We start from the raw sequence: 22,369 nt of genomic DNA, 5'->3' as shown, positions 1-22,369 counted from the left end.
GATGATTTGCTGTACCAGTTCTGGAAGCCAGGCCTCTTGGTGCCCTGGTCAAAGTCCTTATTTGTCACTACACCTTACTGACTGTCACTGCTCCCTAGCACCCTTTTTCCAAAATGCAAGTTTGAGGAACAAACAATTCCCCCTTCTTTCTGCCACCTTCCCTCCAGGTCTAGAGAGTCCCCAGGAGTCTGAATTTGGTATCTTCCTAAAGGACGAAGGATAAGTGCCTTTTAGGATTAGGTTTGTAAGGTTACAGAGAGGAGAGCTTCCATCCTCATGTGAGGATTATTTTTTTCTACATTGTGACTAAAGATGTGACCACAGTGGTTCCAGCAACCAACTGGGGCAGGGACAGTACATGAAGAGGACAACTAAGCTGATTTGTCTTGATGTTTTTTACATTTGGGGGAGTATATGTTGCTTTACAGATCTCCCTCTGCTCTACTCTCACTATGGCCCTCTGCATCTCCTACAGTGGTCTCTCTGTGTGTCTCTGTCACATCCTCTGCCTCTGTTTGTGCTTTCTCTCTCATCTTTGACTCCAATTCTGTGTCTCTCCTCTGCATCTCTCTCTCACACACCCTTCACTCCCACACTCCAAACCCCAAAGCTGCTGATGGATCAGGGTCCCTGCCTGCAGCCCTGTCAGGGCAGAGTCACCTCTGTCCTGGTGGACTGAGAAACGCCAGGTCTGGAGCAGCCGTTGGAACATCAGAGATGCTGCAGAACTGCCTGCAGAGTGTAGCGGTTGAATCCGGGAACGATGAGAAATTATCTGTTAATTCTCGGCTTCAGCCACCTGCTCTGCTCCAAACAGGCTCCTTGGCCTTCAGTTAAGATGCAAATTCCCCCACTCCGCGTAAGTAAAGTATTGATCTCCTTGCATCACAGGCCTGGGCCCTTGAAACAGTCCTGTGTTTTTTCATTCTCTGCAAAGGCAAAACAAGGCGCTTTGTTCTACGATTTTCCCCAGGAACTCGAGAGGGGGAGGGAGAAATCACCGCGGAGTGAAAAAGTTGCCATAAATACTGGCAGAGAACAGTTCCTCTCCATTTTTATTTTGCATAAACACAACCCCCCAGCTTCCAAAACTGCCAATAGGAGTATGGACAGGGGGCCTCCAGATTCTTGTCTTTCCCAGATGCTGAGGTCTGTGCTAGGTGGTGTAGGGGAAGGTAATGGGGCTTCTGGACTCCTCAGGTGAATTTTGGGGAAGTGGAGATGCCAGAACCTCATCTGTTCTTGGAACAGTAACCCAGTGTCACTCTCAGGAAGATGACTTGGATCAGATCCTGTGACCCAGATCATGCCTGTTCAGTCCTGCCCACCTAAATGATCAGATCTCATAAAAGGCAGGGCCCAAGGGTCTTGTAGAAACTGTGAACCCACTTAATTGTAACAGTCTTCTAACCCCTTGGCCCATCTACCACTTTGTTAACTAGATCTTCAGCACCACGGACAGGTCCAGGATGCTTGCCCCAGGACCAAAACCAAACAGGTAAAGCGGGGGTCCTGTGAGGTCTTGGCTTAGCTGTAGGTACCCTGGACACCCTCTGATGGGATTAGCACAGATCCAGAAGCTGACCAGTGTGGGTGTCATAGATAGCACATGATAGGAGACTCAAGAGAGCTGGAGCCCCAGAATCCCCTTCTCTTGGAACATGAGTCTGCCAGAGCTGCTTCCAGTTAATGCATGAATGAGGAGGAAAGACCCTTCTTTCCTTCCTCCACCAGCCACCTGGGCATACAGAAACCCATCAGTTTCCAGGGCCTTCAGCTAAAGTTTCCCTCCTGGCTCTGGGACAGAAAGGGGACTCAAGTCAGGAGCTTCAGGTGGACCTCACAGAGAACAAGACCCACAGACAACAGGTGGAGGGCCTAAGACTGGTGTGGAGCCTCGTGAGGCTGGAGTTCTCTAGATGCCAGAAATGGCCCATAGGTTTCCAGGACCAAGTGCGACATCTCGAAGACCCTCAGCTCCTGGGCCTCACACTCCAAATCCTGGGGGAAGCTCAGCTTCCAGGTTAACCTCAAACCCCTGCCTCCCAGCTCCCCCATCTGGTCTGGCCATGGTGGTTCTTAGTGATTTCCAGTGGCATGACACTAATGAGAGAGGGAGTCTGGCGGGAACCGGGTACCCTCTTCAAATGCCCCCATTCCTATTCAGCAGAAACTTTCACCCTCCCGTTGCCATGGAGAGAGACGGCCGCTGCCTCCCGTCTCCATAGCAACGTGCGGGTACCGCGGACCACAGAATTGCGGGGCCCTGAAAGTCCTCGCGCAGTTCTCTGGACCCCACGGTCCTCGAAGGTCTTGCAACCACGAAACTGGAACTTGGGACACATTTGACTAACTTCTCCCGTTGGGGACCTCGATCAGGTCTTCCCACTCCTAGGGGGGTCGCCCCTCAGTGCCCTAGAGGTTATCTGTTGTGGTGCTACTTACTTGGCTTGTGACAGCGCCCGGGTTGTCTTCCCAAACACTACCTCTGTAACTCCAGAGAGCCCGCGCTCTCTCCAGAGAGCCTCTCCGGAGAGGAAAATTGAGGCTCTGTGATGCCCAAGGTCACAGCAGGCTGTGAAAGTGAAGCCGGACGCGGGTTCTTTCCCTTGCCCCGCTCCAGGATGCGGGACGCGCCCCCAATCCGTCCTCGCCCCCAACGCCCCCAGACTTAGGTCGGTCCCCGAGTGGGGGGGTGCCTGGTGGAGATGGGGGTGGGGGAACGGCCGGGAGGCGCCAGACTTGCCAGCTGCCGCGGGGTGCCACGTGAGGGGGCGGGGACCCTGTGGAGAAGTGATTAAAAGCTGAGCGGAGCCGCAGGGGGTCGCTACGGGGAGGGTCTTCAGGGGACCGTCTTGCCCCGGCCCAGTCTGGCCACAGCGCGGGTTTAAAAGGCTACTGGGCAGGCCTGGGTGTCCCGGGCATGACCGGAGTGTGGGAGACCGAGGAAACTCGGTGCCAGGCGGCGCTCGCGGTCCTGGCCTCGCTGTGCCGGGCCCGGCCGCCCCCTCTTGGGCTGGACGTGGAGACTTGTCGGAGCTTCGAGCTGCAGCCCCTGGAACGCAGTCCAAGTGCGGCCGACGCAGGTACTTAGGGGAGCCGGGCCCCTTCCTTCCCGGTTCTCACCCTGGAGTCCCCCGACTCCCAAACCACTGGCCCCGAGGGCTCCAGGACCTACAGAGAACACTAGCTCGGGATTCCGGATTCAGAACCCACCCCAACCCAGCCGTCTGGCCCACCATCGCCCACAGGGCAAGGGGAGATCCACAGGGAGACAGGGGAGAGCGCGCGAGGCCCCTCACGCGAGTGCTGCAGATGCCGGGCTTCGGGGCGCGGACGCGGACGCGAACGCGGACCCACCCGCGCCTCAGTTTCCCTCCCTCGAGTCTCTCTGAGGGCCACCTGCCAGGGAGGGGTGGGCTCATCCAGATGGAGACCCGGCCATCCCGGGAGGAAGAAGGCGCCTCTCCTCGGGGGCATCGCTGTCCCGGGTCCATCCAGCTACTTAGTCCTGGTGGTGAACGTGGGCCGGGCCCCCCTGGTCACCCCCAAAGAAACTTGAGTCTGCGACTGGCACGAGGTCTTTGTGTCCGGCGATTAGGCTCCCGCTGCGAGCGCGCCGGCCCGGCGTTCTCCGCCCGGGGCGGCGGGGGGCGGGGTGGGGGAGGGTGTCGCGGCGTCCTCCCCCACCCCCGCGCCCCTATAACTCGCTCCCGCGGTCTGTGACTCACTCGGACTCGCGGCCGGTGCGCGACTGAGCGGGTGCCTCTCGCCGACTTTGCCAAGAGGACGCCTCCCGCCCCAGCAGCGCGAACCCTGCGCAGGACGCAAGCCCAGGGCGGCCGCCGGGTCCAGGCGGGGGACCGAGCCGGGTCGAGCTCGCCGGAGCCGGTGAGTCCCGAGCCCGAGCCCGACCCCACACCACCGGGGAATCCGGGGTCCGGAGCGCAGCGGCAATGTCTCCCAGGAGTCGTGACAGCAGCCATGGCGTGTCGCGCCCTGGCGGTGGGAGCCACGGAGGTTAGGTGGTGAGGCTCGGCCGGCCGGCCCCGGACTGCACCTGCTGCACCCGGGCCCTGCGACCAGGCTCACACATTGCGGCGCGGCTCCTTTGTCCCGATGTCTGGAGAGTCCCAAGCAGGAGAGAGTAGGGGGTCGCGTTCCCTCCAAGGGACGAGAAGGTGGGCCTGGGTGGGGGGCGCAGTGAGAGGCCTGGAGAAAACGCAGCGTGGGGGTGGGGAGACACTGCCAAAACGCAGGGTTCTGTTGAGGGGAGGATGCAGCAGGCTGCCCTCTTCCCTGTCCCCCAACCTTCCTGGGAGTCTCCCCGCGGTAAAGGGAGGAGGAAGCTGTGAGAGGTAGGAACTGGATCCCCAGGGACTTCTCCAAGGAACAAAAAGCCAGACAGGGGAGCAGGTACAGGTGGGGTAAGCTACAGTGGTGGCAGGTTCCAGGGCCTTCTTGTCACTAGACGTTAAGCGGCAGAAGTAGAGGTAGACTCTGTAGAGATAGGAACACTCATGGGGGGAAGGGGTAGCAAGCCAGGACTGTGTGTGTGTGTGTGTGTGTGTGTGTGTGTTGTTGGATCCACCATGTACATTGGGTATAGGCGGCACTGCTTTGCTCTGTCCCTGGCAGTGTTTAATCAATCAATGGGCTGATGACTGCAGTTGAAGAGACAGAGGTTAGACTTTTAAAAAGAACTTTCCAAAGAGCAGGATGGAGATAGAGACTGTGGAGCTTGAGTCTCCCTCTCACACATTTCTCAGTACACATGAGGCCCAGCAAGTATCATCAGACTGGTTCTGGAGACTCATTCTCTTCACCATCACCCAATACCCCCCATCAGCCACCCACCTTGGTTTTCCCTCCAGAGGAGGGAGTCATTTCTCACCTGCCCTCCCCCTTTCCCCAGTTCCCTTCCATCTTTCTCTCCAGTGATCCATCTTCCAGTGTGGATCTGTATCTCTCAGAGCTTAAAAGGTGTGACAGGTGAAATACACCTGTTAGGTTCCACCTGGGATGGCAGCTGCCCCCTCTTGCCTGCGCAGGGTACAAAGGCTGAGGGTGGCACAGAGTGTGAAGGCATCTGTTTGTTTGCGGCATACCCTGATGGGAGTGGTACTGATGTTCAGATACCAGCAGGATGCTCCTTACCCTGGATGGCAGGTGCTGGGTTGAGGAGGAGGGCTGAGAGCCTGCAGGCCCGGTTGACTCAATGTGCCTGCCCTGCCAGCTGCTTCAGAAGGCAAGTTGGAGTTATCAGCCCTGGGGAACTTTAACTTTGGCTGCTGAGTCACAGGCCCCAGGATGGCTTGAGGGCAAACTAGCAGAACACAGGGTCTTTGGGAGCTGCTGTGGGGTTTGGGATTATACCATCTCTCTGCCTGCCCGCTGCCTCCCTGGGCCACTGCCTAGGTGCAGATTCTCCAGCCTGAGAAATGATTCACCTATTGAGAAAAATGTAAACAGCCCGCTCCCTTCGCCCCTTGGTTTCCCCTACCTCCCTACCTACCACTCTGAATGTCGAGGAACATTCTGAGAGTCTGCAATCATGGTTCAGACTCCACTGCCACTTGCTGGGACCTTCCCTGTCCTCCAGGGTCTCTGCTAGGAATTGCACCAGAAACCTCAGTTAATGGGACCCTGGTTTGGAAACCCTGAAGATAAACTGTCCCAACAAAAAGTCAGCTGACTTTTCCTTTAAAAGCTATGAAGACAAAAAGAGTCTGCTTTCCTTTGTAACAATCCCCTGCTACCCGCAGCAGGACACAAGTTTTCCACCATTCCTTGAGTTATTTGCCCCCATGGAGGTGGACGGATGTTTTGCCTAGGTTAGGTCAGATTGTAAAGAGTTAGGCGTGGATAGTGTGGTGTCTGGGCTTGTGGCAGTAAGCCAAGATTCAGAGGTGTTGCAGAAAAGGCAAGAACTACCCCCTCCTGGCTAGTAGCCTGCCATGGTTATCCCCCAGTTTAGCTTGACGCGATATTTGCCCATTTTTCTCATGACTGTTTTGTGATTGAGCCACCTGGCTTTAAAATTGGCTTTTGCAATAGGGTGTAGATAGGGTGTGTGTGTGTTTAACCAGGCTACTATGACAAATTAAATGTAGAAGTTTCCTATAAAGAAACAATCAAGTACTCTGCGCTAAATGGAAGCAGTCTGGTGGAGTTTGTCTTCTCTGTGGCAAAATGTAATGCACAGCTCATTAGAATCCACAGGGATGATGTTCTTACTTTGATGTGTTTTGAACTTCAGCATTCTAGAGGCAACATTCAGCACCTGTGAGTTGGAAGTTTTCTTTACTAGTTTCGGGGAACCTTCATCTTCTCCATCCCTTGAGACTCTATGGCTAAGACGTGCTCACTTCTGACTACTCTAACTGTACTTCGCCTTGTCTATATGAGACATGCTGTTGTAAATGATTAGGACTGGCCGGGAGACACATGGAAAAGGCCAGCTTTCCTTGGGGTCTATGTCAGGTGGTTGAGCAGAGAGAGATTGCTAAAAGCAAGTCCTGGCTGAACTGGCTGGCACCTCCTCTAGGCCTGCTTATCCAAAGACAAGGACTCTAAGGTCCTGGCCACACTTAGGAACTGCATCCAGAGCACCAGGACAGCAGGCATGACATCCAGGAGCCATGGGTGTGATACCCCTGTCCCAGTGTTCAGGAACAGTGGACACTTGTCTTGCTACAGAGTTTTCCTCTGACTAGTTGCATAAACAGGGAGAGGAGCATAGAAGGCAAGGACTGGTGTTGACTTTCTCTGCCCTTCTCTGCTGTTCCAGCCTCGATTCCACATCTACAGTGCCCACATACCCTGACCAATAAGGCAGAAAAGTACAGTTACCATCTGCCAAAATAATAATCCTAATAATTGCTAAATGGGTGCTCAGGCTCTGTTAGCTATAACAGTTCACATTAGTCTCCCATTTATCTCCAAGTCCCCTAATGATGGCAGAAGCGGGTGTCCAGTCATGAAGCCTGGTGTGACCATCATCAGCACGGCATTGTCTCTCCTCTTGCTGGCTTTTCCAGCAGCATTAATTCCTTCCCTGTTTGGACTCTGCTAATTATTCTCATTGGTAGCGCAGCCCGAATTTCTGAAAGAGGCAAAGGCAGCAAAGCCCTCGGCTCCCCCTCTTCCCCCACCCGCCCTGAATTTTAATTACACCCAGCTCTCCTAATGAATTTATAAGCCATGGCAGAGAGTGTTATTAATCGACCATGTCTGTGAGCCTCACTCCAAACCACCCTTGTTCTCCCAACGTATACGTGAACACACACACACACACACTCAGATGTTCATCAGGTGCCTTTCTGGATGCAGCTTTGCCAGGGATCTGCATCTGCTGGGTCTGTACTTCCAAGGAGAAAAAAAGGTGGGACTATCTGGGGGCACTTATGTCTCCAGGTTCAGAAGTATCAAACAAAGAGTAGAGGATGTGCGCACCCTCTGTTCCTTGCAACTAAAGCCTCCCTGGATTTCTTCTCTGGTCTTTGACTCTGTGGTGAATCACCTGTCCCCCTTGGGTGATTCAAAAGCCTGTCCTTGGACCTCCAAAAGTCCCGAATACTTAATGTTCTGTATCCTTGCAATAATTAGTCAACATTGGTACCCTTGTCTCCTTTGTGAGAGGTGGATAGCAACGATGTAAAGATATAACAGAAGGGGCATGATGCCCAGTGGGTTGAAATCAATAACAAGCAGTGTGGCAGTGTAGATATTTAGGGTTCTGCCTAGTCTCTCCATCCCCAGATTAAGTGCTGTTCCTTCCTAGGCCCAATTTGCTTGCTTGCCTCTCCCCTGCATGCTTTGCCCAGGTCTCTGCCAGTGTCTGAACCGGAGTTCAACTGGGCAGCTCCTGCTAGGCACAGCCTGAGCCTTCCCCTCCTCTGTGCAGTCACCAGCCACCCTCTCCCCCAAGGCCCCTGAGGGCAGCCATCTCCACCTTAGGGGGTGAGCAGGGAAAATGATTCTTCCTTTTGGCTTTCTCTCCCCAGTTTATCTTTTCAATCACAATCTGTTAGTGAGAATGCCTGTTACTGTTAGAAAATGGATTTTCCTGACACGGGAGCCCATTAGGAAAAAATGGGAACAATAGCCAGCCACGGGAGCTACTGATGGAGCCTAACGCTAGGGGTGGAGAGGCAGGGAGGGGGCTTCTCAGGCTCTGTTTCTGGAGAAAGAGAAGTGTCAATGGGGAAGATAAGAAAGCCCTGGGCGCTAATTAATAACCTCGTGCTTTCTGGAGGAGGAAGCAGGCAGTGGTATCATTTGCCAAACCTCCAAAACAGTCAGTCTCATTTAAGGTGCTAAGCAGGTGCTGGCCCCCCTTTAGGGGCTCTTAACTTTCCAGGAAAGAGAAAAAGAATGGGGGAGTGTTAACTGTTTTATCCTCTGATCTGCGGTCTGACCAGCGTTGAGTTGGGGTATTGCTTTGGGGCCATTCTGCACACAGGAAAAACCATGGAAAAATCACATCAAGGGAAATAACAGAAGATTACATTTGGGGGTATTCACCACCTTCCGGGAATTATGCTTGAAAGTCTGAGCTTATTTCATATTCACCATGATTCTGTAAGGTAGGAATAATTAGATCCCTTACTCCTTAAGAGGTGAAAACCAAGGTTTTCCAAGCTTCAGCAACTTGTTCAAGGTCACTTGGTCAGAAGGCTGTGTGTGTGGACAGCTTGGGGGTTGTTCCGGTGCCACTGCCCACCTGGGATGACTGCCCTGGGTCGCCTGAACACCTGAGGAGGTCCAGTTGTCCAGCCAGGAATGAAAGCCATGCATTTGGCCTCCACACAATACCACATCCAAAGCCTGTGTCCAGGGCCCTTCCCTGTCCCAGAGCCCACTGGCTAATCGGCTCTGCTGGCTTCCCCAAGCCAGGTGGGGCTCCACTGTGACAGCAGACCTTGAATGATGGACTTCTTTCCCTGGACTTCCAGGAAGACTTCACAATAGGATAGTCTCAATTATAGATTTTTTTTCTTCACTGGGTTTCTTCTCATTCCTTTGGAACCCACTAGCTGACTGATGGTAGCAGCAAAACAGTTGAGAAAGTAGCAAACAAATGAATCTTAACAGAGAACTGGGCAAAGTGTGATCTTGAATAGAGCATCATTATGTCTTGAGATATAGAGAGGCTTGGCTGTGAATGAAATAATTCTATTATCTCTGCTAGGGAGATTGCTTTTGGCACATAATGATAGGGTTAAATCTCTCTCTGTTCCTGGGTTATAAGTGCTCTGTGTACTAGACAAATTTCAAAGCAAAGGGATGTTCAAAACCAGACTGGGTACAGGTAATTTTAATACAAATAACTGTTGCTTATTACATTGCTTACTATGTTCTAGGCCTTGTTCTCAGCGCTTTTGATATACTTTTAAGCTGCTTAAACCTCACAGGGCCACTATGCAGTTGGTAATATTGTTATCTCCATTTTTAAAATGAGGAAATGAAGGTACACCATTGGGAGTAGTGGAGGTAGACTTTGCATAAGTCCAAATGGGCTTCAGGGTAACACTTCTTTCTGTCTGGGTAGGAGAAATGAAGAAGGAAGAAGAGGAAGAGGGAATCCTGAAGTGCTTTCAATTTCAATGTATTTTCTCCCTTACTTGAAGCTGCCCTCTGTCTTGTTTGGAAGCAAGCAGGCTTGATCTAAACAGGAAAGGGGATGGGTCAGGACTCAGAAGGGTGATGGAGTTATCCATCAAAGTTCTTGGCCCTGGAGGGCTAAGGTTCAAACAAGGGAGGAGTTTGTGCTGTCCGATGTGCTGACTTCTAAAGTGTTGTAGTATCCTGGTATGTGGGCCTCAGTAGGCCTAGAGGATGGAGGCACACATCTTGCATCACCTGGGTCTCTGCATAGCCCTGAGGTGGTTATGGGAACCTGCCTGCCTTCCCACCCTCAGTGCATCTTTCATCAGGGGCTAAGAGCTGAGTTTAAAAACACGTGCAATAATTGTAAAGGGGCTAAATTCTCTACAATAATCCCCCTCCTTCCTCGCACCTGCTTCTACTCTTATGAACCATATTCATCCCCTTGTACCCTAGTGGGGGTGATTCACTGTGTGCTCAGGACATAATTCTGCTCACATGGCCTGCTTGTTTGGAATCAAAAGCCCAGGCTGCCCTAGTCCTGGAACGAGATTCTCCAAGCGTTGAAAGGGCCCTTTTTGGTCTTAGTAAGCTGTGTTGTTGAGCACTGGACACTGGTTCCCGATAGTCCAAACCCCCTGCCTTCCCTAATCACAGGCCCGAGGGAGCAACAGCTGAGAGTCACATGTAGCTGTGATTGAAATAGCAACCACATCAAGCCAAATGGACTCCTTTGGCCTGCTCCCTTCCCCCATACTACTTTTTATTTATGAATTCTGTTTTTTTGTAAGGCTGAACATTTGAATGCACTCTGTGCTTTCTGGGCACCCCTCCCCTCTCATTAACATTCTAATTATTACCAGAGCAAGTAAGATGTATGATCAAAGGAAAACAAAGCCTAGAAGTACCTTTTGTTTTAAGGTGACTCATAGTTCAGAGAATGCATCAGAACAGCTGTAATGGAGCAGTCGCAAAGGTCTGGGGGGTAGCCAGGCTCTTGCAGTAAGGACATGGGTATCTTCAGTGGCTTTCCTGGCAGTCCCAGTGGGATGAAGGTCTGGAGAAATAGTCTCCAAACCAGTTAGTCATGAATTCATAGCAACAACTATAAAATGAATTTTGCATTAAGCACTTTGGATATAGTCACGGTGAATGCATTGACCAAACCCAACAATAAAATGTCACCACTAGTATCAATCTAGATATTCAAATTTTTGTTTCTTATATTTTAGATAGTAAAGAAAGATTAAAGTGAGCTGTGTCTTCTCTTGGGGCTCCCCCGAGGTACATATACTCCACCCATGGAGACCTTTAGTCTGCAAGTGAAACTGGGATCAGTGTGAAGGTGAAGAATGAATCTCAACTCCTTTGGCCAGGGAAAGGCACTACCGTCTCTGTGCAGGACTGGGCAGGAGGAAGAGGAGGGCAGTATAGGTGGCCAGGATGTGAAGACTCTTGGCCAATGGAGGCCCTACCTGATCGCCAGGGAAATGACCAATGAGGGAGATGGGCAGGACCCCGAGAGGGTCGCAAGCCTTCTCAAATTTGGCTGGATGTGGAACAGCATCCCCAGAGCCTGTGACCTGTGAGAGCACCCCCCACGGGCCTGGGCTTCTGAACAACCCAGGTCTAATCCAAAACCTGGCACATGGTTAATGTTTAGGCTTCACCTTGGCAGAACTTCACTAAGATGAGAGACAATCACAGCTGTTCTGTATGCCACTCATTCATCCCCATATGTCAGTTTCCATTCCAGGTCATGCATCAGGCAAACAGGACTAACAGAGGGTCCCAGCAGCCTAATCAGGGCCAAACAGGCTGAGACGGTGGGAAAAGTGCCAGGCTAGCCAGTGGACATCTGGACCCAGGTCCAGCCAGGCTCTGAATCTGACTGGGCTGGGACCACAGGCAAGTCCTTCCTGCAGGCTGCCTCTCCCATGTATAAAACCCCAGCCTGGCAGGATCATTTCTCACGTTTGTTTCTAAAAATGTTTTACGGTATAGGGATAGGCTAACGCAGGGGCTGCATCCCCATGTCCCTGCAGGGAACAGGGAGGGAGGGCTGAGCTCCCGAGGATGTAGCCAGTTCCTGAAGTCACAACCTCTGCGGCAGAAGCCAGAGATCTGCACGCATGGCAGCTGTGCAGCTCCTTGATGCTTCAGTCACTGCACAGAGAGCCAAACAGAGCTCTCCTGCTGGCTTGTGCACAAGTGACCTTCTGGGGAGCCTGCCAGGCAGACCATTGCTATAGAACCTTCTGACTTTTCTACTCAGAGCTAGAAGAAGCCTTGGCTCACAAGTTCATTCTTAGAATTGGGGAGGCATGATTGGAGAGAAGTCTGCCTTTAATGATGTCTCAGAAAAGGACCAGAGCCTGGTATAGCAGGCTATGCCTACACTTTCAGTGCTGGAAACTCCTATGGGCGCCAGTTTGAGTTCTAGCTGCTCCACTTCTGATCTAGCTCATTGCTTAATGACCTGGGAAAGCAGTAGAGGATGGTGTGGGTCCTTGGGACCCTGCACCCATGTGGGAGACCTGGACAAAGTTCTTGGCTTGATTGGCTTAGCTCTGGCTATTGTGGTCATTTGGGAATTAAATCAATCAAGGGATAGAAGATCTGTCTCTCTTTCCTTCTCTCTCTATAATTCTATTTTTCAAATACAAATAAATGAATCTCTTTTAAAAATAATGTCTCAGAAAGGGAAGCATCCAACACAGCTTTCTGGGAACCATGGACACCTCCTAGGGTCAGGTAGGGACAGATTGGGAGTATAGCAGTGAGTGCCTGCCCTAAGGCCCACTGCAACACAAAGGTCCCAGTGGAGCAGGCATGGAAAAGGACAGCTCTGAGAGTCCTTTGTACTGCCTTTGAAATACACCAAGCAGATCAGGCATCATCTGTGTACAGGTGTTTCTTGCACCCTACTATGTGGAGGGTTCTGTGAGTGCAGAAGCAGTCAAGACTCGTCTGGAAGAATGTGCTCAGCCCCCTCGACTTGAAGTCAGCTCCATGTTTATTGCACTCCTGCCCTGATCACAGTAGCGGGAAGAGACTGGGAGAATGAGGAGACAGGCAAGAAGCTAGGCCCACCAGCTTCTGCCCACCAGAGCCTCCCAGCCTGTTCAGGAAAAGAGCCATGTACCATGTACAGAAATGACTCTGTTCTAAGTCTAGCTGTAGTAAAAGCTCTAATAGAAATGCAAACAGCATCCAAACAGGAACGCTTCATGAGTTTGCACATTTGCTTAGGCTGCCGTGATTGAAATTGCTTTTTCTTCCCTGGGCACACGGCAGCAGGCGGTAGGGAAGCAGCCCAGGTGCTCCCCAAGCTGGTAGGGAGTACAGATAGGGATCTGGGGGAACTGGGCTGACGGTGACAGCAGGCTGCAGCAGTGGCATTGAGTGGACAATTGCAAGTCAGCCAGAGCCCCTCTTTCACCCTGACCTGGTGGCTTTTCTCATAACCGTTCTTTTCTCTTCTTTCGTCTTTGTCCCCCTGCATGTGCCCCGCTTTCGGCATCCTCTCCGCCCCCCCTCCCCACCTCTTGTCTGTCTCTGTCCCTCCCTGCCTGGTGCATGCCGAGGGCAGGCACCTCCATCAGCCTCCTTGCTGTGGTGGTTATTGTGTCTGGCGTGGCCCTGGTGGCAGTTTTTCTCTTTCTCTTTTGGAAGCTGTGTTGGAGATCCTGGAGGAGCAAGGAGACCTCCAGCCCCACGTCTGCTAACCCCACCTTGGAGGCCGTGCAGAGCCCCAGCCCTCCCGGCACCATGGCGGACAAGCTGAAGGACCCCAGCGGCCTGGGTTTCCTGGAAGCAGCTGTGAAGATCAGCCACACATCCCCAGACATCCCAGCTGAGGTGCAGATGTCAGTCAAGGAGCATATCATGCGCCACACGCGCCTGCAGCGGCAGACCACAGAGCCAGCCTCGTCCACCAGGTGAGGGGCGTCCTGGCTGCCCTATGCCATCCCAGCCTGTCCTTGGACAAAGGGCTATGTTCTGGGAAGGGGATACCAGGGATGACTTCCTGAGAGGAGAAACTGAGGCAAGGGAGTTCACAAGTGACATGCAGCCACCTGTGGTTTGTGTGGACTGGAGGCAAATGGCAGAGTGAGTCGGGGGTCTCAGGTGTTTGGAGAAAGGACAAGATGTCAAGCAAATGGAAGAGACTATGCAAAGGCCTCCAGCAATTTTAGTTTGTGACACATTTCCAGGGATGTCAGCTGGCGGTGCACAGGAGACCAGGCGAGAGTGCTGGCATGCTGGCAGGAGGCTGCTTAGAGGACTGGAAAACCTCTCCCTTGTGCCTGTATCATAGCAGGTGTCTATGACAGCCTTGTGCTGAACGCACGGTGCCAAAGCCTCCTCTACACACAGGCACTCATGTTTAGAAGGTGTGGAATGTGGATCTGTGAAGAGTTGTGTTTATTTCAACCCACAGGCTCTTATGGCCACCAAGTCCCTGCAGTGTGGCTCCTGGCTCCCTCCCAGGGGCCCCATGCAAGGGCAGGGGCCCTTGGGGCCAGCCTGGAGGCCAGCGGCAAGAGTTCTAGGGGTACATGGACACAACTGCTCTGCAGCTTCAAACACCTTCCCTAAGCCTCACTTGTCCCCACCCCCAAGCAGGACTTTGGACTCGTGCAAGGTGCCTGTGAGAAGCCAGTGGAGGAGTGTGTGTGATAATGAACCGTAACACACGCATATGTCACTTATTAGACACTGCTCTTCTTCTGAGCTCTTTGGTTGCAGTAATGTGTTTCACTCTCACTGCAATATTATGCAATTGTGATTTAAAAAAAACATTTATTCATTTTTATTTGAAAAAGCAAATTTTTTTAGGGCGAGAGAGAAGGAGAGACAGAGAAACCTCTTCACTCCCCAAATAGTTGCAATGGCCAAAACTGGTCTAATCTGAAGCCAGGAGCCAAGAGCCAGGAGCTTCTTCCATATGGGTGCAGGGTTTCAAGGACTCGGACCATAAGCACAAAGTTGGATCAGAAATGGAGCAGCCAGGCCACAAACCTCTGCCCACACAAGATGCCAACACCTCAGGGCAGAGGATTAGCCTGCTGCACCATGATGCCAGCCCTGCAATTTTGATTTTTATTATCTTTGTTTTTATAGCACAGAGAGGTTAAACAATTCACCCAAAGTCATACATCCAGAAAGGGACTAAGCCAAAATCAGCCTCTGCCCTGTGACTCCGACACCCATGTTCTTAACCACTCCAATATCTGCCATGTAATAAACACTGCATAGGTGGTGACTATGGTAGTGATGACAAAAGGCATGCACTGGGAGGGTGAGCTGTCTCCTAAGGGAGCTCACGGCTCAGTGAAGAAAACAGAGTCATGCCTACTAGCAAAGAATGCCAGGCAGCAGCTACCGGACAGGCAAGAAAAGCAGTGCTGAGAGCAATGGTTAACATTTACTGAGTTTAATATAGACCTGGCACCATTCCAGCTGCTTTCCATACTCGAAGACCTGCCCCACTCCCAGCCACCTTGTGTACAAAGTGTATGCACAGGAGGAGTGGGGTCAGCAAGAGGGAGAAGGGTGCTCCATGTGGGCTAGGATGAGCCAGTGCCACCAGGGCTGTGTCTACCTCCACTCGCTCCTCCCCTGATCTCACTCTCCCTGCCCACTTCTTTCCTCCATCAGGCACACATCCTTTAAGCGCCACCTGCCCCGGCAGATGCACGTGTCTAGTGTAGACTACGGCAACGAGCTGCCCCCAGCAGCAGAGCAGCCTACCAGCATCGGCCGCATCAAGCCGGAGCTCTACAAACAGAAGTCGGTGGACGGGGACGACGCCAAGTCCGAGGCCGCCAAGAGCTGCGGGAAGATCAACTTCAGCCTCCGCTATGACTATGAGGCTGAGACCCTGATCGTGCGCATCCTCAAGGCTTTCGACCTCCCTGCCAAGGACTTTTGCGGAAGCTCTGACCCTTACGTCAAGATCTACCTCCTGCCTGACCGCAAGTGCAAGCTACAGACCCGGGTTCACCGCAAGACCCTGAACCCCACCTTCGACGAGAACTTCCACTTCCCCGTGCCCTACGAGGAGCTGGCCGACCGCAAGCTGCACCTCAGTGTCTTCGATTTTGACCGCTTCTCCCGCCACGACATGATCGGAGAGGTGATCCTGGACAACCTCTTTGAAGCATCCGACCTGTCTCGGGAGACCTCCATCTGGAAGGACATCCAGTATGCCACGAGTGTGAGTACAGCTCTGGTCCCCTGGCTGCTGGACGATTAGCAGCTCTGAAGAGTGTTGGCAGGGGGTCGAGGGTGGAAGGGAAGACAGCCACCATGGCTTCCTAAATGGCTCTGTGCTTTAGGATGTGAAGCAGGACTTTCCAGTTTCCGTGGCTCTGTCCACCCTGAGCCATAGGATGGGGGAATTCTCATGAGGGTGGGAAGAGAGGGTATTTTATCTCATCACACCTTCTAGGGTGTGTCTTCTACCTGCTGAACCACAGGTTTGCCACCTATCAAACTGTGTGATGTATCCCTTTGGTCGTGGCTGAGAACTAAGCCCAGCCCACAGACTAAACGAGGCATCAGTGTCTACTCAGAGTGTCAGTGTGTTTTACACGCTTGAGCTAGGCAGCCACTGCAGGCTCTGTTCTTCCAGCTACATGAAGCTGTGCTTCAGCAAGAAAGCACTCCCAAGATTTGGTGGCCTAAGATAACCAAGGTTTGCTTCTTGTTCATGTTATGTGTGCTTTGCAGTTAGACTTGGGGCTCAGCTCTGTTGTGTTGCCCAGGGATCCAAGCCAACAGAGGCTCCCTCTCAACTTGAGCTCCTCTAGTTAAACATCAGAAGAGGATGTGCATATCATGCCCTGTTTCTTAAATAAGGCTTCCACGTGGAGGTTAAACGTGTTGCTGTCCTGCACGTTTCATTAACCAGAGCAAAACACAGCAACTGCTACTGTCCAAGGGGCAGGAGCCAAGCACTCCTCTCACATGCCCAGAAGCAGAACTGGAAGTGAGTGAATGACACTAATCACCACACACAGTGGAGCCCCATCCATGTCTTAAGCCTGTGTTCCCAGTGCAGTCTGGGAGTTGAGGGAGCCAGTCTGAAAGGAAACCTGGCTAACGCACACACGGGTGGGGGGGGGGGGGACAAGTGCTGGGCTGTTGATAGCCAGTTGAAGTTCCCTAAGGCTTCAAGGTGCTGAGACTCAGGAAGCACAGTGTCAGCACAGGGAACTGGAGAGGCTTGTCCAGAGTCCCAGAGCTTGGGTGGACAGGATGCTGCCATCCACTGCGTTGAGGAGCTGTGTGGTGCAGCCTACAGGTGCAGTGCAGCCTACAGGTGCAGTGGCTGGACCTCTCTCTGACCTGCAAGCTGGGACCCCAGCAAGGAGATTCCCACCAATGTCCTCTTTTGTCCGGAGTGCTAACTGGCTGAAGGTCTCTCTCTCTATCCATTTTTTAAAGCTTTATTTGCAAGATAGGCAATAGAGAGAGGAAGAGATGGAAGCTATAAGGGAGGAAGAGAGACAGATCTTCTATCCACTGCTTCACTCCCTAAATAGCTGCAGCAGACAGGACTGGCAGGCAGGTTGGAGCCAGGAGCCTGGAACTCCATGCGGGTCTCCTACGTGGGTGCAGGGACCTAATCACTCAGGCCATCTTCCAGCGCCTTCCCAAGGTGCATTTGCAGGGAGCTGGATCAGAAGTAGAGTGGTCCAGGAACCCAAATCAGCTCTCCAACATGGGGAGTTGGCACTGCCAGTCATGGCTTAATGCACCACCCCACAACACTAGTTCCTCCTTGGATATTTCTTGCACCATTGTTTCAGGGGAGGGATGACCCAAATCTGCTGGAAGACCCTTGCTTTGGTTCACTCTGAGTGCAGCGTGTCAGGAGGGAGGCTGGGACACAGCCCCACTTTTGTGGGTAGAGGGTACATGCCCTGATTTGTTCAGGGACACAGCATGGCAGGTGCTGTTTCTGCCTTAGGAAGAGTGCCTGGGTTTTTCATCCACTGGTGCTGACTTTGCTGAGTGCAGTCTGGTGTCCCAGTGCCTGCCTCACCTTTTGCTTTCCTGAAATGTCACTGCCAAGAACAGCACATGCAGCCGGCTGGCAACCAGACGGGGCAGGCTGGAATGGCAGCTGTGCACAGGCCCTGGGCCTAGGAGCTGCACTCCATAAATCACCACGAAGCATACATCTGGTGCAGTTCTTTCCTGTGCTCTCCCAAGGCAGCAGTTCTGCAGCTGTGATTGTGTAGGTAAAGCAAGGCATCTCTGTTCTCTCCATGAGATCACCACCCCTGGGACGGCATGGGAAGCACAAGGGTTGCCCCAACCCAGCCTCCCAGGAGCCTCTTCTACCCTCCCCAGAAACCCCCTTCTGTCCCTTGTGCCTGGGGTCCCAGAAGGAATGCAAGCTTTGAGAGTGTAGGAACCTCTCACCTAATATTGCTTTCCTCATCCTGGAACTCTTTAGCCCTTGTCTCAGCCTCCCCCCCCCCCGCCCCCCGCCACCACTTCTCCAGATCAGCAGGACAAGCCTCACTTCTTCATCTTCCTCCACCTCCTTCTCCCAGGGATGCTGTGCCATACACTGGGGGTGAGAGTGGGACTAGGTTGGCAACCATGTAGAATGTCCAGCGAGGCCAGCTTAGGACTGCTGTCCTTCATGTATGTGGCTGCACAGCCCCTGAGTGCCAGCACAGCCTGCAAGGTACAAACAAGGCAGCTAACGCAGGTGGGGCAAGACTGGGACCAGGAGCCTCACCCAGGTGCAGAAGGGAGGGGAACGTCCCAGCCAGGAGCACAGGAGCCCAGGCCAGGCTGCAGAGCTGGGGTAGTGCCCACACCATCTATCTCACTTGCAGCCTGGCAGGGCTGGGCATACAGCTCAGGTGAGTGCCTGGGATCCTCCAGCGCACAGCCTCAGCAGCCGGCATGCTTCTCAGAGGGGGCTCATCACCCTGGCAGGCCAGGACACAGGAAGACCTGCTGTGTAGTGCTGGCTAGAAAATGCTAATTCCAGGGCAAGGAAGTTCAAGCAATGGTCACTGGAAACAGCTGAGTGCTTGGTAGACATAAAGTCCCCTGACCTAGGTCCAGTTCCATTCCCAACTGCACTTTGCACCTGAATTCAGGACCCCTTGGCTGCCCCTGTGCCCCAACCTCACTGGCCCCTGAGCATACCGGATGCTGCTGCTTCCTCCCTTTGCTCATAAGGTCCCCTCATTAGGCAGACATGTCTCCTACCTCTCTCTGCCCAGCCCAAGCCAATCCACCTTTCAGCACCCAGCTGAATCCCCTTCTACGTGGCCTTCTGGTCTCACAGCACCCACCCCTGTGACACATCCTCTGTATCCCTCAGTTACATCCCAAATCACAGTCTCTCTTAAAGAATCCTCTCTGCAGAGGACTCAGACCAGCTGTGTCCCACCTTGCACTTTGTCTTGCATTTTCCCCTGAAGTTCACCAGCACATTCTTGTCGAATGACCCACAGCCTACTTAATCCAACTTAGGCTGCTTGTTGGTACACCAGGGAGGGATTATTAAAGAAGCAGTGGCACTGAGTGGGGTTCACCTGGGAAGGCTGCCTGGAGGAGGAACCCATTGTAGTAGTTTGGAAATAGGTAGAGATTGAAAGGTGTGGTTGAGGTAAAAGGGTGTGTCGGTCAGGCAATGAGATCAAAGCACAGGGGATCCGGAGAAGCACCATGAAAAAGGCTTCCCCATGGTCGCGGGGCCTGCATGCTGCCCCTCTCTGACTCCTGGAGTTTGTATGGGAGTTGGGGTCAGCCCCAGCAGGTGCATCTGCTCAGGCCACTGCTCCAGTGCTACAGTCTGAAGCAGTGAAGTCTGGAGGTTCCTGTGGTTTTCTTGCATCCACTGATCCTGATGCTCCTAGGCAGGTGAAGGGGAGTCAGCACTGCGTAAGCATGGCCCTGTGTGCATCACAAGTCCTAGGCCGCTAGGGACCCTTGCGTGCCTACCCCAGGCTATTCTGTAGCAATGCCTGGGCAGTGCAGCTGCTAACACACACCAGGGACTAGAGGGCAAGACCGGGGCAAACCTGACTGCCAAGGCACTTGGAGGCCTTCGGCTGTCCACAGCCTCAGAAAGGAAGTGGAGAAAGTTCATTGCATCCATTACAGCCCCAGGGCAGTGCTGCCGCTGACCCTACCAGACCCTCCTTGCTGTCCATCTGGCTTCAGTTCCTCTCTCTCCACCCTTCTCCCCTCCTGCTTCTCCCCCAGTCTCATTATTTCTATATAAAGTTGGAGATTCATCATGATAATAGAGTTGTCTTCACCAAGGTTTGCTAACATCTCCGTAATCTTGTAGTTATTGCCACAGAGGCGCCAGACCCCAGTGCACACAACAATTCCTGTCACTGTTCCCACTCCTGCACTGCCACAGTGGGAGCTGGAGGCCATAATTGGGGCCATAAATATGTGTTGGGCTTGGTGGTAGTGCTCATGGACTAGCCAGTTTCCTGCCTCACCAGGGCCCTGCTAGGTCAGTGTGTGTGTGTGTGTGTGTGTGTGTGTGTGTGTGTGATATTGGGGGTGACACACTGTTCTGTATGCTTCCAGGAAACCTGCATTTGGGACCTGCAGGGAGGAAGGGTAGCCATAAGTAGCATAATACCCCCTAGGCCAGGGATGAGTAGAGCTATAATAGCAAGAGCTCAGGCTATGGTGCTGAGCTAACTTGTGTTGCATTCTAGCTTCTTCAGTTGCAACATCAGGAAAATGGGGGCAGTAATGGTATACAGGGCATTGCAGTGTTCTGCAATGAACACTTACATGAAATGAAACAGACTGGCTACACAGCTCAGCTTTGTCCATTCTGCAGATGTCTTCCCTGCTGGCTCAACTTTGGGCTGCTTTCATACCTCTCTGGGCTTGGCCTGGCTCCAGTACAGGCTACCTGTTCTAACTTCTTGGTGGAACAGCATTGTTCCAATTTCCTTCCTTGTCTTAGATGTGTCTTGTGTTTACTGTGTAACCTTGGAATAGCGACGGCTGGTTTCTGGGCTGTAGTTTACCAGTATTAAACCATCTGTAAAGTTGTAGGGTTCTCCCCTAACCAAGAAAAGAGAGAAGACGGAACAGGTCAACCAACCATCTCAGCTACAATGGACTATGTCAATCAGTGGATTTTTCAAAGACCTCATAGTGCTTGGAGTGGCAAGATTGGTAGCGATTCATAACTGTTGAAATATCAAAACCACTTGAGCAAGAATCTCAGAGCATGCCCTACATCCGGGACCTGGGGAGGGTGGGAAATTGGGTGCGCCTTCTCCCTTAATACCCCCCTTTAAACATGAAGGAAACAATATGGAAAAAATACTAGTCTTATCCACTTTCCTATAGCCCTTGAACCTTTTTACCCTAATTAACTATGTAAAGATTGTAAAAAAAAAAAGTTCTAGGGTTCTCAACTTCCTAGTTTTCTGTCCTAGAGAGGTTCTGGACTCTTGCATGGCCCAGAGCAGCTCAATGCCTGGGAGCATGGAGCCTGAGCCCCAGGGTGGTAGTTTAGCACTGGACAGAATTTCTGGAAATCCTCATGGCAGGGGCAGCAAATCCTCTCCTTATGTCCTCGGGCTTGGCTTCCACAAGATTCTTTCCCCAGGAGAGGCCACATGAGTGTGGGGGCACAAGGCCTTGAACCATCGCCCATTGGGTTCCCAGGCCTTTAGCAGGGAGCTGTATTAGAAGTGGAGCTGCCTGGACTAGAATCAGCACTCATGTAAGATGTGGCACTGCAGGCAAAGGATTAGCCTGTATGGCATGGAACCAGCTTTTGCGCTGACACTGGGACCCCTGCACCGATCCCCTATTCCTCCTAGGCACATTGGGTCTGACGTTGTTCCTTTTCTGCTTAGCAAGCATCCATTGGGTGCCAACTGTGTGCTAGCCAGTTACCTTAATGGGCACTTGTTGGATACAGAGACCTGGGCTGGGCATTGGAAAGAATGGCAAAGTAAGAGCCTCCGGCTCAGAGCACCGAGGCTGACAGGAACTACAGAGGAGGTCCAGTGGCCCTTGGCCCCTGATGCACCTGGGTAATAGGGTGCTCCAGGCATAATTACACAACTGCGCAGAAGCAATGTGCAGAAGTGTTGAGGAGATAGGAAGGAAGCAAATCAGAGTCAGATGGGGTTGATTTGGAGCAATTTCTAGAAAAAGCATTAGGCTAGGCTTTGAGGACAGCAAAAACTAGGGAGTGAATAAAAAGCAATGGAAAGGTAGGGGATGTATTTGTTTTGCTTGGACTAAAAGATCTGGAGAGACCATCCCTTACCTAAGCTTGGGTTACTTTGCTTTGTGTGTCATAACTATTTGTAATATCATTACCATGACCTAGGCACCAGGCTGCTAATGCAGTGACTTCCACTCCAACCCTGTCCTCAAGACCTCACAGACCTCTTTTCTCCTGGAGGACAGGCAGCGCCCCACTGGCCCATCATGTTGAGGCAAGACGGGCCTCCTAGAATGGAATTTCCTTCCTTGGCAGATTTCTGTTTCTTCTTGAACCCCAGTGAGGTTCAAGAGTGGTCACAAAAACCAAAGTGTCAGCTGACTGATCCACCGTGACTCGATACTTGTCCTGTGACACAACCTCTGAAAGGCTCATTGACCATCCATGCAAGGTGCCCACTGCAGGTGCCCAGGTTCATTCTGAGCAAGCAGTGGGTAGGAACATCACAGGGAAGCGGAATGAGCCGTCATGCACCCAACACGTCCTCAATGAGCCTCA

The 22,369-nt window shown here is 52.4% G+C and overlaps 1 protein-coding gene across 3 annotated transcripts in view; it reads left to right on the top strand.

Annotated features, from left to right (window-relative positions):
- Window positions 1-2,790: 2,790 nt before the first annotated feature.
- SYT6 (synaptotagmin 6) overlaps window positions 2,791-22,369 on the top strand; it is a 56,042-nt gene continuing 36,463 nt past the window's right edge. For 2 of the 3 annotated variants that reach the window (XM_040998586.1, XM_040998588.1), the window contains exons 1-3: window positions 2,827-3,086; window positions 13,202-13,550; window positions 15,274-15,832. In XM_040998586.1, the coding sequence (XP_040854520.1) occupies window positions 2,924-3,086; window positions 13,202-13,550; window positions 15,274-15,832 (1,071 nt within the window). In that variant the 5' untranslated portion in view covers window positions 2,827-2,923. Of the gene's footprint in view, window positions 3,087-13,201; window positions 13,551-15,273; window positions 15,833-22,369 lie in introns of all 3 variants that reach the window. The other variant, XM_040998587.1, reaches the window with a different exon arrangement.

The sequence above is a fragment of the Ochotona curzoniae genome, unplaced genomic scaffold (assembly GCF_017591425.1).
Source record: "Ochotona curzoniae isolate NIBS_2020 unplaced genomic scaffold, NIBS_Ocur_1.0 scaffold_1037, whole genome shotgun sequence".
NCBI lineage: Eukaryota > Metazoa > Chordata > Mammalia > Lagomorpha > Ochotonidae > Ochotona > Ochotona curzoniae.
The sequence above is the reverse complement of the archived record's forward strand: the minus strand, read 5'-3'. Positions and strand labels throughout refer to the sequence as shown.